The 17,203-nt window shown below is 47.4% G+C and overlaps 1 protein-coding gene across 2 annotated transcripts in view; it reads right to left on the reverse strand.

Moving 5' to 3' along the window:
* Positions 1 to 5,691: 5,691 nt before the first annotated feature.
* The window catches only part of wnt5a (wingless-type MMTV integration site family, member 5a), a 41,004-nt gene continuing 29,492 nt past the window's right edge, over positions 5,692 to 17,203 (reverse strand). For both annotated transcript variants that reach the window (XM_041191891.1, XM_041191890.1), the window contains exon 5: positions 5,692 to 8,002. In XM_041191891.1, coding sequence (XP_041047825.1) covers positions 7,544 to 8,002 — 459 coding nt within the window. In that variant the 3' untranslated portion in view covers positions 5,692 to 7,543. The remainder of the gene's footprint in view (positions 8,003 to 17,203) is intronic.

A 17,203-nucleotide genomic window follows, 5' to 3' on the forward strand; every position in this document is an offset into this window, starting at 1 on the left:
GGCAGGGGTATGGCATTGAGATAGAGGATCAGCCATGATCGTATTAAATGGCTGAAGAGGCTCAAGGGGTCGAGTGACCTACTCCTGCTCCTATTTTCTAAGTTTCTATGTTTCTAAAGCATGTCCAGCTGAGATTTGAAACTGGTTAATGTTAATAGTTTATTTCTTTATTCTCTCCCCAATGACTTATTAAAGCAGAAATTGGGATTTTTGTGAGAAATCTGGAAAAATATCAGCAACCTGTGGAAACTGAAATTTGGCAAGCACTTCGAACTCATTGCTGTAATCGCCATACCCTGGAACTATGTTATTTTCCAGAACAAGATAAACATCCTTGACAATGGTGATTATATTTCCTAGTGACAGATTGTCTTGGAACACAACTTGAAAAGTGGTTAGCCATAGGCATTTTACATCTGTGTTTTTGTAGATTCTTCTTTCATTTTTGCTGCAGATTGTGACTTTTATGTATAAATTTGTTCATTCTTTTTATTAATGATAATTACTAGTTTATAGCCTTATACTAGTATGCTGCTAGTTTTTACTTCATTTAAGGTTAACCAAAGTATTTAGGGTGTATCCATAATAGCTGCAGTAGAATAAAAGCACCAATGTTTGTAATCAGGAAAACTAGCGTCCAACTTCCAAAAACTTGATAAAGATCCATTAATGGCACATGTTTGCTCATTGTGATAATTTAGAGCATATTCACAAAGTGATTAATGTTAAAACAACAATCAAATTTGGAACAGTAATAGATGAGTATCGTCCTTTCCCTGCAATTGTAATAGAAATGTTAAATGGTTCACTGGAGCTATTAGTCCCAGTTTTATTGACTCTATCTCATTCATCTCTATTAAGGTAAAATAACTGACATTAATGGCTTGACTGGATGAGCCCACTTGTACAGCAAAAATCAAAATGAGAAAACATTCACTTCCCTGACATATGGACATAGAACTTTGTAAATGATGGTCACTGAACAGTAAAACTTATCAATTGCTAACTTCTCCACCAAGATACTAGTGTTGCTCAGAACTTGTATCTTTATCAGCTCTTTGGGAGTATGAGATTAGTTTCCTGATTACAAGCATTGATGTTTTAATTCTACTGCAGCTAATTATGGTGCACCCTGGAGTACCCTTATGTGAAAAAAAACAGCAAACTGTAAACTGTGACTTATCATCGATCCATCCTCCAATAAAGACATACAACTGATTTTTAAAAGGTCAAACCAATAATCTGCTTTGTCGATATAACTAAACAAATAGAGAAGTTGTACATAATTTGAGAAACAACCTTTAAACATTCCATCAAGGATATGGAATTGCATCAGATAGAAAAAATAATTAAACCACAAACCACCTTTTCATTACACCTAGGTGATAGTGTTTTAGTCCTATCCCAAACACAAATTGTCACTTAAACCAATAGAACCACTCCCACACAGAATCATAGAATTTTACCGCATTGGAGGCCATTTGACCCATTGTCCCAATGTTGACTAGCTAAAAGAGTTATCCACTTATTCTCCTGCTCATCCCTCATTTAAAAAAAATTATCTACTTTCCTTTTAAAGGTTATTTTGAATCCTGACTCCACATTGTTTCAGATGGAGCATTCCATGTCCTAATGACTGATCTTCTAGTTCATCAAATCCCCATAATTTGCTCCTTTCATTCTTTTAGTGATGATCTCAAATGTATGTCCTCCAGTAAATGACTCCCCAAAGAGTAGAAATAGTTTTCCTATACTGTACCATATTGAAATCCTTCATAATTTTTGAATACTTGTACCAGATTTCCTCTTAACTTTCTCTGTTCAACTAAAAAGAGGTCCAGGTTCTCTACTCTGATATCCATAACGAACCTCTCTTCCCTGGTAACATCTTAGTGAATCATTTCTATACTCTTTCCATGTCCTTGACATAATTTCTGAAGTAGGGCACACAGTGTAATCATTTACTTATTTTAGGTCAGCATTTCCTCTTTCTCTGTGAATTTGGAATCTATGATCCAAATACCTTTGTTACAGTATTATCAACTATCCCTCCCATTTTTAAAGATTTTGCACCTGAACCCATAAGTCACTCTGCTCTTTTGCTCCTTTTAAAGTTTAATCAGTTAACGCATGTTTCCCTTCCTCATTCTTCCTCCCAAAATGTACCACCTCATGTTCTCCTCATTAAATTTCATCCAACATCCATCCACCTGAAATCACATAAAGTCCTGTTCACAATTAATCGCACCCATATTTCTCTGTCATCTGCAAATTTGGACAAGGTGTCTCCTACATTCAACACCAAATGATTTAAAACAAAAACAGAATTACCTGGAAAAACTCAGCAGGCCTGGCAGCATTGGCGGAGAAGAAAAGAGTTGACGTTTCGAGTCCTCTTGACCCTTCAACAGAACTAGATGAATCCAAGGAGAGCGATGAAATATAAGCTGGTTTAAGGTGGGGGGGGGGTATTGTGTGGGGGGAGAGAAGATTAGTTATGTTGAAAATACCAGTGGCTTAGATGCCACTGTTTACACCTCTTCAATCCAAAAAAATGACCACTAATCAATGTTCTCTGTCCTCTGACCAGTTTGTTATCCATGTTGCCTTTTTCCTACAATACCACAAGTCTTCATTTACCAACATGTCTGCTTTGCAGCTTTCCTTTTAATCAAACACTTTTGTTTTTCGATATACACAACTTTCACTACATTTCCTTTTCAATACAATTACTTTCTCAAAGAATTTTATTGAGTTTTAAAGATCCAAGTTGCCTTTTGCTAATGTGTGCTAGCTATCTTTAAAAACCCTTGATTTTCTAAGAACTGTATTAAAGAGCCCACACTCTGGCTAGTAGACACATATCCATTACTAGTATCTACAGTTACAAGATTTCTGCCCTCCTCCCGCTTTGAATAAAGTGTTACTTTGGCAACCCTCCTGTAGTCAGCCACAACTGTTACTTTCAAAAACATTTGAACGATTGTGGTCAGGGTCTCTGCTGTTTCCTCTCTGAATCCCTTTACATTTTAGGATGCGTTTCATCTGAACCGAATGTCAGTTCCATCGTTTTTGAGTGTTTTTTTAGATAAACACTTACAATAACTCTTGAGGTTTTGTGTTTATATTCAACAAGCATTATCCTATTTTAATATAACAGTATTTATATAAAATACATGCGCTACCCGCAAAGCTGTCCCGTTCGTTGTGAATAGGCAAAGAAATAAATATGTCACCAAGGTTGGCTGGAGCTCTCTCAATTCCACTATACCGACTGTGAAGTATTGTTTCCATTATTTACCAATACATCACGCCTCTGTTAAAAAAAAAGAAACGATATTTGGCTACAGCAACGTTTAGTGGCAAACGGACCTCATTCGCGCATTTGTCTCCGTGAAAAGGACTGTCAGTAACCAAACTTCCGACACAGGTACATCATTTCCCAGAAAGAAAGGGGTAGAGAATTGCATTTGTGTAGCGCTTTTCACGACCTCGGGCGCTTTGCAGCCACACTGAAGTCTTTCTGGAGTGTAACCACCGCTGGCAAGCGCAGCAAGTCCCTGAAACAACTTCCCCCGGCGTCTTCCCCAGAGCTGAAGCATGCCAATCATCGCCAGTTTAGAATAGTCAAACCCCAGGCTTACTGCCCATCCGCCAACTTCTGCTCTCTGAGACTGAAGGTGGAGTGCAAAAACTAACCAAAACACCTTAACTGTTCGTGACAAGGTTGATCATTTGAATTTGGCGGTAATTGTAGTGGAAGTTTAACGATTCCATTTTCAACAATACTGTATGGTAATGTAATGCAAGTCATGGGGGGTGGGGGGGGAGGGAGGGGGGGGCTTGTTTTTCAATGTAAATGAATTCGAGCTTTCTGGGAAATAACTTGACCCACGGAATTCATGAGAACGGAGTCTTTTAGAAACCTCCGAGGTATGCCGATCGACCAGTTGCACGGATCGAGCCCATTTACTGCCCGGATCTCGGTCTAGTGGTCTGGATTTCGACCCGCAAACCCAGTGATGGGAAGAACTCATGGACTGACAGCAACCACATGATACAATTCGTCATCATTTCACGAACATGATTTCAAAGTTTTGCCATTTGTGGCAATATCCTTCCTGAAAATTGGAACATTTTAATAATTATAGTTAGCGAAGCAATTCGCTGAGTGAAAGATTGCCTTTGATTTGAAGGAATGTTTATAAGAGAGCTATTTGGAAGACCAAAGCTCTGCTGTTGGCAGTGATGTCGGCCCTTTATTCTATAAACCGGCCATCTGAACAGATGCAGCAGAAAAGCGCTGACATGTTTTAAAACTGTTTGCACAATTTCCCAAACAAAAGCGCAGTGATCAATAATATGATGGGTGGGGGGGAGAACTGAAACAGATGTTCACTGTCCAAATACCGCAAGTTATTTTTTTGCTTCTAATGTTTGTAATGATGCTTTTTGTGGTCCATTCTCCAGCATGGCATGTTTCCAGAATGCCAGTGCTTACTGTCATCAACTGAATGTTCGGTAAACCTCACAAAATGTCAAAAACTTGACCTGTTTGGTAAAGGGAAGTAGTTTATCGACGTTATACATACAGCAAATAAAATGAGAGTCTCGGGCGTTTTATTCGATTAAGTCAAGTTAAGGAGTCATGTTCTGGGGTCTGATGGAAGATGAGGATATTCGAATTGTGGTTGCTATAGAAGGAAAGCTGTTCGATTTACAAATAAATCGAAATTGTTAAAGTGTCCAGCGCGAATGCTCCTGTATTTTGTCCCCATCCAGATCGTATTCTGAAAGTCAGATTCTGAGGGGCTTTGAAGTCGCTATAAACCCGGACCATGAGCTGCAAACTAATTTTACAATTTTCTTTCAGAATGCGGCGGATCAAGCTGCTAATATAACAAATTATGCTTACAATGCATGATGGAAATATTTCAGCTTAAAAGACCGTTACGACTCCCAATAAAGGAAGAGCCAGCTCGTTCAGATTTATAATCTCAGGGTGTTTTAGGAGATGGGGCTTTACTCTTGATCGGTTTGATTTCGGTGAATACTAAGTTCGAATAAGGCAAGGAATAAAAACCATGTGCTCATTTTGGAAGGTTTGGAAACAGATGGAGTGAATGAAGTGTCATTCCAGACCCCTGCACCCCTACGCCGTTCTATTTCGAAGCATCGGAACTTGAAGAAGACTTATATTTAACGGGGTTATCCCTCATTCGGTTAATGTCTCCTGACTCCAAATCAATGAAGAGGAAGTAACTCTCAAATATAACCGCGTCCCATTTCTTCCGTAAAATTGGTGAAGATCAGTTAAAACAAACAAGTGCGACTGCTCGTGAGGTTCTGTGGAACAGAGGCTTAGCCTTGCATCTGCTCTTGTCTCTCCAACAACGACAGAAAGCGTGAACCCACCTCCAAACCAGTTTATCAAAACGGTTAACACCGGGACCTTCAACTAATGGCATTTCCAATCAATGAGAGAAGGACATTGTTTCCCTCTTTAAGTATCCAATGTTAAACAAATAATTTAACTGGAGATGTGAACTCAATAACATAAACCGCGATTGAAGGTGAATCTGAGGGCTCGGTTATCCTTATTAAACAGTTGAGAACAATACTGAATTCATGGAAGCACTTCCAGAAACAAAACACGATTTGACAAGTTGATATTCAAACAATAATAACACATTTCAAACTATAGCAGTTTTATTTCCAACATTGAAAATAACTCTCCTTATAAATAGCCATTAAACATGAAGGGGTGGTCTAAAGATTAAAGTTACTCAATGAACCCTGGTCAAGTACGGTTCCATAATCAGACCACCAAAAGCATACAACACAATACACTAGGTTAAAGTTATCCACGGTTAAATTAATTGCAATGACATTTTTACTGGCCTGGGTTATATCTATTTTTTTTTTGCAACATTGTACCTTTATAATAAAAAAAATCCACTTTGAAATGTACAACACTTTAAGACATGTCGAACGTGTTGCAATGATGAAATGCTACCAAAAACTTGAGTTGGTGCAGTAGCACAGAGACAAATATTGCCTGATAAAATAGTCACCAAGTGTAGTTACCATATTTCTCATGTATGCAAGTTCTGTGCTAACCCCACATGAAAGCTCTCCTGTTTCTTCGCAACAAACGCAACACAAATTATAAACCAATTCAAACCCAAAATATGTCCCAAACCTTTTAATACATGGGAATGATATGGTGCACAAGTGCTGTTTGTAACAATTTTACAACTTAGGTCAGTGCAACATTCCGATGGAACTGAGTGTCCCCAAAACTGCTTCGGGGTTGGAAAAAAAACACATCCTACCAACATTAGCAATGTCCACTTAGCGGACATTTCCACGGATTTTAAAAAGAGAACCAATTGGAAGTGATAGATGACTACAAATGCAGCAAATCCGTTAAAAGGCAGAAAGGTAGACAATCTAATCTAGATATAACTTGTAAATAAATACAATTTAAATCGCTGATTGTAGACGTATATACAAAGTTGTAATATGAGACACCAATAAACCTTAGTTTGCCCGTAATATATAGTTTACCATCCCAGCAAGTCCTCCCGTTTTCCACCTGCAGTTATATATCTATTATTTTGGAAACTAAAATATTGCAGTCAGGGATGATCCCTAAATTAATGTCCATCTGTGCTGCAGCTCTCCCAGTCTGTTCATTAATGTTGGGTTAATTGGTTTAAATACGCAAAGACCAAATTGCTAGCACAGCGAATATTTTCTGCAAAATAAATACATGACAAGCGATGAATGAAACCATGCTTTTAAACATTAGAAAGCCACATCAGAATGGATTTCTCAGTCAAATGACATGAATCCGGGCAAGTTCCTGTACGTTCAAGTCTCGGGGCGGTCAATGGGCGATCGTCAGCAAAGTTGGCATTTTAGAGAATTTTCTGAAATATATCTAAGGAATATATTCGAGATTCATTTCCAGGTTGTCGGCGTGCCGTCGTTTTCGTTAAAGAGCAAGTTAGTTAAGAGCGTTCAGTCAAATGCTTTCCATACCCATAAAAAAAGGATGTTCAGAATTCAGTCATTTATCCTCCCAACGAGTCAATGCCAATCATTGCACTGGGCCAGTCTGCACTTGGTTAGAGACAGGATCGGGCGACTGCAGGGGAGGCCGCTCCTCCGAGTGCAGTCATAGCCCTGCTCGTTTGCATTTCTATCCGACCACACTGACTGCTGGTCACAGTCTCTGGATGTTCAAAAGGTTCAGATCACTGTTGCTGCTTTCTACTTCCATGTTTACCGTTAGATCTATTTTTAATGGGTTTTCGGTAAGATTGGGGTCTACGTAGTATTCAATTTTGCTTTTGGTTTGTTCAATTTGCTTTCCATTCGCTCAAATGTTAAGAGGCAGTTCGAGTATTGCAACTACGGCCGAATCCTCCTTGGAGTCTCTTAAGTTCTCAAAGGCCTCTCTCTTTTCCTCTGTAGTTACAGGTTTTTTGGGGGGTGGAGGGGCTGAGGGGTGGAGGGTGGGGGTGGGGGAGAGGTGTTATTTGCAGACGAACTGATCGACCACCTCTGTGCACTTTTTGCACTTGACATAGCAGCACCAGTGGAATTTGCAGTGACAGCGCTCGGTGCGAACTGTTTTGAACTGGTCGTAGCCGCGCCCGCAACACATGAGCGCGCAGCCGTCCATCCCCTCCGAGGTCTTGTTGCAAAGGCGACCTTGGGTACCCAGGGAGCCGGTGCTTTCGTTCCGGACACAGTAGTCGGGGCTCTGGTCGACATAGACCAGGTCCAGGGTGGTGGGTGGGTTGAAGCGGCTGTTGACCTGAACCAGTTTACCCCGGCTGTTCAGTTTCATGGCAGTGGCGCTGTCGTATTTCTCCTTGAGTGCATCGCCAACCTTGCGGAAATCCGCTAACTGTAACCAGCAAGTCTTCAAGCTGCAGGAACCCGAGACCCCGTGACATTTACAGGCCACATCCGCCAGGTTATAAACCATCTGTAAGGAATATTAGACAGAAAGGTGTTAAAGAGTCTCCTGTAGGGGACGGTTCATTTCAACATCTTCACACTCAAAGACAAAACCGCCCCAACACCGCCCAACCGCCCCCCCCTCCCCCCCACACACACACACACACACACACACTCACCCCACACACTCACCCCCCCCCACACCCCCCCACACACTCACCCTCCCCACACACACACCCCAACTTACCCCCACACACTCACCCCCCACACCCCCCCCCACACCCCCCCACAAACACTCACCCTCCCCACACACACACACACCCCAACTTACCCCCACACACTCACCCCCCACACCCCCCCAACACACACCCACCCCACACCCACACCCCAACTTACCCCCACACACTCACCCCCCGCACACTCACCCCCCACACCCCCCCCACACACACTCACCCTCCCCACACACACCCCCCAACTTACCCCCACACACTCACCCCCCACACCCCCCCCACACACACTCACCCTCCCCACACACACACCCCAACTTACCCCCACACACTCACCCCCCGCACACTCACCCCCCACACCCCCCCCACACACACTCACCCTCCCCACACACACCCCCCAACTTACCCCCACACACTCACCCCCCACACCCCCCACAACACACACACACCCTCCCCACACACACCCCCCAACTTACCCCCACACACTCACCCCCCACCCCCCCCACACACACTCACCCTCCCCACACACACACCCCAACTTACCCCCACACACACCCCCCGCACACTCACCCCCCCACACACTCACCCCCCAACACAAACCCTCGCACACACACACCCCTGCACACACAAATACCTCCTACACATACTCACCCCCCATTCACCCTCCACACACTCAGCCCCCCAGACACTCACCCCCCTCTCACACACTCACCCCCCAGACACTCACCGCCCCCACACACTCACCCCCCCTACACACACCCCACACACACACACACTCACCCTCCCCACACACACACCCAACTTACCGCCACACACACACACCCCCCGCACACTCACCCCCCCACATACCCCCACACACACTCACCCTCACCACACACACCCCCCACTTACCCCCCCCACTCACCCTCCCCACACACTCACCCCCCCAACACACACACCCCACACACTCACTCCCTACACAAACACACCCCCTACACATACTCACCCCCTACATACACTCACCCCCCACTCACTCTCCCCACATACACACCCTCCCCACACACATACCCCCAACCTACCCCCACACACTCACCCCCCGCACTCAACCCCCACACACTCACCCCTCACACACTCACCCCTCGCACACTCACCCCCACACACACACCCACACATACTCACCCTCCCCCCACACTCTCCCCCGCACACTCACCCCCTACACACACACACCCCCTACACATACTCACCCCCTACACACACTCACCCCTCACTCATCCCCCAAACACTCACCCCCCCACACACTCAATCCCTACACATACCCCCACACACTCAACCCCCCCCACACACACCACACTCACCCCCCAGTCACCCCCCTAGACACTCACACCCCCCACACACTCCCCCCCCCCACACTCAGCCCCCCACACACACTCAGCCCCCCACTCACCCCCCCCACTCACACACCCACACACACTCACCCCCCCACTCACACACCCCCACACACTCACTCAACCACGCTCATCCCCCACACACACCCCCTACACACACTCACCCCCTACACACACACACACCCCCTATACATACTCACCCCTACACACACTCACCCACTGAAATTCACCTCCCCCAAACTCATTCCCCAAAACTCATCTCCCCCAAACTCTCACCCCAATCCCACCCTCCCAAACTCAGTTCCCAAACTCACCCACATTTAACCCCCAATCTCACCGCCCAAACTCATGCCTCCAAACCACCCCCCAAACTCACCCCTGCAAAACTCACCCTGCAAGCTAACCCCCAAATCTCACCTCACCATCAAACTCACCCCCCAAACTCTCAAACCCACTCTATCCCCACCATACACACCGCCCAAACTCATGCACCCAAACTAACACTCCCATTCTCCCTCTAAACTCATTCCCCCAAACTAACCCCCCCAAACTCAACTCCCCTAAAGTCTCCCCCAACACTCAACCCCACATTCAACCCCCAAACTCATCTCCCCAAACTGCCCCCAAACTTGCACCCCCAAACTAACCCTCAAACTCACCCCCGCAAAACTCACCTCCCCCAAACTCACCATCCCAAACTGTTGCCTCCATTCTCAGCCCCCCAAACTCACTGCCTAATCTCATGCCCGCAAACTAACCCCCCGAACTCACCCCCTCAAACTCAACGCCCAAACTCACCCCGCCAAACTCAACCCACCAAACTCAACCCCCAAACTCAACCCCCCAAACTCAACCTCCCAAACTCACCCTCACCAAAATCATCCCCACAAGATTCACCCTGCCACAATCATACCACCACACTCAACCCACCCACACACACTCACTCCCCACACTCATTACCCCCATACACACACACCCCCCCACACATTCACCCCACCCCATGGCTCCAAACCACCCCCATAACTAACCCCTGAGACTCACGTCCCCCAAATTCGCCACCCCAAACTCTTACCCCCATTCTCATCCCCCGAACATACCCTCTCCCGAACACACACCTCCAAACACACCCCTCCTAAACTCACCAGTCCAAACTCACCCCTTCAACCTCAAGCCCCAAACTCACCTCCCCCAACTCACCACCCCCAAAACTCACCCCCCCAAACTAGCCCCCTGAAACTCACTACCCCAAATTCTCACCCGACTCTCACCCTGTCAGAAACTCACCAGCCTAAACTCATACATGCAAATTAAACCCTCATGCTCACCTCACAAACTCACCCCCTAAACTCAGCCCCCCAAGCTCACCCCTGCAAGGTTCACACCACCACACTCACCCCACCCCACACTCACCCCTCTCCCACACACCCTAAAAATTCACACCCCAAACTAACCTCCCCATACTCACCCCCAGACTCACCCCAAAACTTACTCCCAAAATTAACCCCCACAAACTCATCTCCCCTAAACTCACCTCCCCCAGACTCACCTCCCCCAATCTCACCTGCGCTAAACTCACCCCCACTAACCCACCTCCTCAAACTCACCTCCCCAAACTCACCCCCAATCTCACCTCCCATACTCAACCCCCAAACCCATGACCTAAACTCACCCCTCACCCCCAAACGAACCCCCCAAACGAACCCCCCAAATGAACCCCCCAAACTCATGGCTCCAAACCACCCCTGTAACAAACCCCCTGAGACTCACCTCCCCCAAATTCACCAACCCAAACTCTTACCCCCACTCTCAATCGCCGAAAATCCCCCTCCCGATTACACACCTCCAAACACACCCCCCCTAAACTCACCAGCCCAAACTCACCAGCCCAAACTCACCCCCTCAACCTCAAGCCCCAAAGTCACCTCCCCCAACTCACCACCCCCAACTCTCACCCCCAACTCTCACCCCCCCAAAACCCATCCCCCCAAACTAGCCCCCTGAAACTCACTACCCCAAATTCTCACCTGACTCTCACCCTGTCAGAAACTCACCAGCCTAAACTCATACATGCAAATTAAACCCCCATGCTCACCTCACAAACTCACCCCCTAAACTCAGCCCCCCAAGCTCACCCCTGCAAGGTTCACACCACCACACTCACCCCACCCCCACTAACCCCTCTCCCACACACCCTAAAAATTCACACCCCAAACTAACCCACCCAAACTCGCCTCCCCCAAATTCACCACCCCAAACTCTCAAGATCACTCTCAAGCCCCCAAATTCACCTCCTTAAACTCACTACTCAAACTCACCTCTCCAAACTAACCACCCCAAACGCACCCCCGCAAGCTCATCCTCATATTTATCCGCCATACTCATTGCCCAAACACAACCCCCAAACTCACCCTCACCCCCCCGAAATTCAACCACCCCAAACTAACCTCCTGAAATTCACCCTCAAACTCACCCCCCAAACTCACCCTCCCCCACACTCAGCCCCCCACACTCAGCACCCCCACACTCAGCCCCCACCGCACTCAGCACCCCCCGCACTCAGCACACCCAAACTCAGCCCCCCGACACTCAGCCCCCCACATGCAGCCCCCCCACACGCAGCCCCCGCACACGCAGATCCCCCACACGCAGCCCTCCCCACACTCAGCCCTCCCCACACTCAACCCTCCCCACATTCAGCCCCCCCACACTCAGCTTCCCCACACTCAGCCCCCCTACACTCAGCCTCCCCCACAGTACACTCAGCCCACCCCACACTACACTCAGCCTCCCCCACAGTACACTCAGCCCACCCCACACTACACTCAGCCTGCCCCACACTCAGCACCCCCCCCACACAATTCACCCACTACAATCACACCACCACACTCACATCAACCCTCACATACACCTCCACACGCAGCCCCCAAATTCACCACCCAACTCACACCCCCAAACTACCCCCCTATACCCACACCCCAAACTCACCCCATAAACTATCTGCCACAAACTCACCTCCTCCAAATTCACCCCCACTCTCACCTCCCCAAGCTCACCCTACCAAACTCACCCTACCAAACTCACCCTACCAAACTCACCCCCACCCCACCCCCCAAATTCACCGCCCCAAACTCACCACCCAAAGTCAACCCCCCCAAACCTGCCCATCAAACCCACCCCCTCAAACTCAGCCCCAGACTTACCCCCCAACCAATCCCCAAAACACTCTCACCTCTCATCCCCACTCTCATCCCCCAAAACTCACCCCCCAAACTCACTCCTCACAAAACTCACTCCTCACAAAACTTATCCCCAACAAAACTCACCCCCCCAAACTAATCCCCTCAAACTCACCAGCCTAAACTCACCCCTCCCACACTCACCCCCCCACGCTCACCCCCCACACGCTCACCCCCCACATGCTCACCCCTGCAAGGTTCACAACCACACTCACACCCTCCACACCCCCCCAACCCACTACCCCCACACTAATGCCCTACACTCACCCCACCCAACACTCACTCCCCCCACACTCACCCCACCCCTTACTCACCCCCACACACAAATCCTAAGAATTCACACCCCAAACTAACCTACCCAAACTCACTGCCCCAAACTCTCAAGCACACTCTCAACCCCCAAACTCACCATCCCCAACTCTCCCCCAACTCTCACACCCACCCTCACCCTCACTCTCATCCCTCAAAACCCACCACTCAAACTCATTTCCCCAAACTCACACCTGCAAGCACACCCCAAACTCACCTCCCAAACTCATCCCCTACACACAACCCCCAAACTGACCTCACACCCCAAATACATCCCCCTAAACTCACCCCCACACTCAGCCCCCAAAGTAAGCCCCCAACCTAACCCCCCCACATGCCCTTCCCCCAAACTCACCGCCCCAAACTCTCACCCCCAACTCTCACCCCCCCAAATTTACCACCATAACTCACTTCCCCAAACTAATGCCCGCAAACTAACCCCCCCAAACTCACTTCCCCCAAACTCACCACCCGCCCCAAACCCTTTCCCCCAGCTCTCACCCCCAAAACTCACCTCCCGATCTCATGCTCCCGCACTCACCCCCCAAACACACCTCACCCACACTCACCCCCCAAATTCACCCCCCACCCCAACACATAAACTCACCCCCCGAAACTCACCCGCCCACAGTCACACCCCACACACACCCCTCTACACTCAACCCCCTGCACTCACTCTCCCCATACTCACCCCAGCAAGACTTACCCCACCACACTCTCATGCCCCACAACCCTACACTCCCTCCAGACTCACCCCCTACACTCAACACCCCCCCACACACACACCCTAAAATCTCAGGCCCCCAAACTCACCCTCCCCACTCTCACCCCTCCTCACTCAACCCCCACACTCTAACCCCAAACTCACCCCTCAAATGCACTCTCCCCACACACCCCACAAACTCAACCCCCATCCACAGCCGCCATACACTCAACCACCCCCCACACAGCACTCCCACTCTCACCCCACCCACCTACTCCCACACATTCACCCCTTCCCACACTCACCCCCCCAAACCCACCCCCTCACACTTACCTGCCCCATACTCACCCACCCACAATTACCCTCACACCTACCCACAGTATTCACCCCCCACACATTCACCCCCACACACTCACCCCTGAAACTCTCTCAACCCCTCCCACCCTCACCTGCCCCTCACTCATCCGCCCACTCTCACCCCCCCCCCACACGCATCCCCCCACACGCATCTCCCCCGACATCTTCCCCTTCCACACTATCTCACCCCCTCACACTCTCACCCCCGCAGACACATCCCCACACAGCCTTTCAACCCCCACACTCTCTTACCCACCACACACACATCTCCCCACACACTCACCCCTCATTCTCACCCCCAGCCTGACACACTCTCACCCACTGCCAACCCCCCAACCCATCTCTGCAAACTCTCAACCCCAAGCCTTATAGATTCTCTCACCCACCTATCCCTCCCCACCACACAAACTCTATCTGCACCACATGTTAAGTACTTCAATGCATGAAAAAAAATACTTCCCAACTGTCCCTACAAAACAATTCCAAATCAAAGGGTGCAGGAGATCTGGACATAGATATTGTTCTCTGATGGCTGCAACCTGTTTCCTGCTTCTTGGACTCTTAAACCAGTGCAGTATAAACTCTTGCCTTACACTGTCACTTTGAAAATTAGGTTCAACTTTTGAGAGGCATGAAAATAAATACGAGCTAGGGACAAGATTAAAGGTAGAAACAGCATTCAAGTAGGTATGGTGGAAACAAGGCATCATTTTCTGCTGCCAATTAATGTGGACATCTCTGGCTAAAGAGGCTATACCATCATTCTTACACCCTAGCTCTACAGAGTCTGACACCTCAGCCCTACTGACTCTCTGACACCCAGTGTTACGGACTCTCTGACACCTCAGCCCAATGGACTCTAACACCCAGTGCTACAGACTCTCTATCACCCAGTCCTACGGACTCTCTGACACCTCCGCCCCATGGACTCTCTGTCACCTCAGCCGTACTGACTCTCTGACACCCAGTCCTGCAAACTCTCTGACACCCCCAGTCCTTCAGACTCTCTGACACACAGTCCTACAGACTCCCTGACACCCAGTGCTACAGACTCTCAGACACCCAGCGCTACAGACTGTCAGACACCCAGTCCTGCAGACCCTCTGACACCCAGTCCTTCAGACTCTCTGACACACAGTCCTACAGATTCCCTGGCACTCAGTACTACAGACTCTCTGACACCCAGCCCTATGACTCTCTGACACCCAGTGCTACAGACTCTCAGACACCCAGCGCTACAGACTCTCAGACACCCAGCGCTACAGACTCTCAGACACCCAGCACTACAGACTCTCTGACACCCAGCGCTATGGACTCTCAGACACCCAGCGCTACAGACTCTCTGACACCCAGCACTACAGACTCTCTGACACCCAGCGCTATGGACTCTCAGACGCCCAGCGCTACAGACTCTCTGACACCCAGCACTACAGATTCTCTGACACCCAGCGCTATGGACTCTTGGACACCCAGCGCTACAGACTCTCTGACACTCCCAGGTGTACAGACTCTCTGACACTCCCAGGTGTACAGACTCTCTCACAATCCCAGGTGTACAGACTATCTCACAATCCCAAATCTACAGACTTTCACACACAGCTCACAAGTATACAAAATTCCCAGAATCTTCTGCAAACTCAACCAAAGCTCTGCACTTCTGACCACCCTAAGAGTCATACCATCATATGTTTATTATACTGCTCCAACATTTAGCTGCCTCTGAATGTCTAATACCCCATTCACACTTGTTTAATGCAATTATACTGCTTTTGTGCTTTTATAAATATTTTGCTTAATATTCCAGATACTTGACTGAACCTATTTAGTAACAGGGCATAATTATTGCTATAAATATAAAATAGATCATGTACAAACTTGAAAATGTCCTCCTAGATAATAATGCACAATCCTTCAGAAGGGAGGAAAATCTATTAATACTATGAAGCTTTTCAAATAAAAGTTAGTTGATCAATGTCTCTATTGATCCCTCTAGATCCTCAACATGTTTTAGACAAAATCTATTTTGGCTGGGTTGGTCATTTCTGCACATGAACAACAATTCAAGATTCTTGTAGGACCAAGTCTGAGGATTACTGAAAGACACTGCAGGTAGCAATAGGTAGTTTGAGATCTGGATAGAATCAGAAATGCACAGTCTAAGGTCTTCCAATCTGTCTTAAGATTGTACAAGAATTTTGGGTCAATAGAACAAGTAAGGTATTCCGCGCACCTAGATGCTTGTCAAATAGCATTAGTGGATAAACCTGCAGTTGCATGGAACTAGTTCTGTGTTAATTCCATGGCCACTTCCATTATTATAATACTTCTGTCAAATTCACCTCCAACAGGGTTACAGGGGGAGGAGTGCCAAAGCATGAGCAAACATATATATCAAATGGGGGCAATAGAGAGATGTCATCAATGTTTTGTTACCAGAAGCCTGGTCAACCAACCAGTTAGTGACAAATTCCAAAGGGAACTGAAAATGGCACTTTCAGTTTGGCAACAATACTGCCTTGAAACTGCAAACACTGCTGGAGGGAAAGGCAACTGGAAAATAAATAGTTGCCAAAGAGCTAAATAACTAAAACACTCTTGCCTATCTCTTTATAGTGAATGCAGCAGTTTTGTTTCCACTGACACACATGAACCTTTCTCAACCTTTCCCAACGAATGTGAAAAGTACTTGCCATAAAAGTGTTGTTCAAGCAACAACTTTAAAACACTTGCGCATTGATGCACAATTATGTACATTTATTATATAAAAAACAAACCCTGCAATGCAAATAAGGCAACTTCTATGATCAATTTACATAACTAAGTTCTCATGGGACTATTTGGAAAGCAGAGGATTCTGTTGTTGTTCCGGTCAACATACCTCCCACAACCAATGGCATGAAAAAACAAACTCTTTCATTTGCTGATTGGATCTGCCGATCTGTGAGATGGTTGTTTACTATGATTACACATCAAAAGTAATTTATTTGTCGTGAAATGCTTTGCAGCATGCTCACAGACATGTTAAGGTGCTCT

The sequence above is a fragment of the Carcharodon carcharias genome, chromosome 7 (genome assembly GCF_017639515.1).
Source record: "Carcharodon carcharias isolate sCarCar2 chromosome 7, sCarCar2.pri, whole genome shotgun sequence".
Lineage (NCBI taxonomy): Eukaryota > Metazoa > Chordata > Chondrichthyes > Lamniformes > Lamnidae > Carcharodon > Carcharodon carcharias.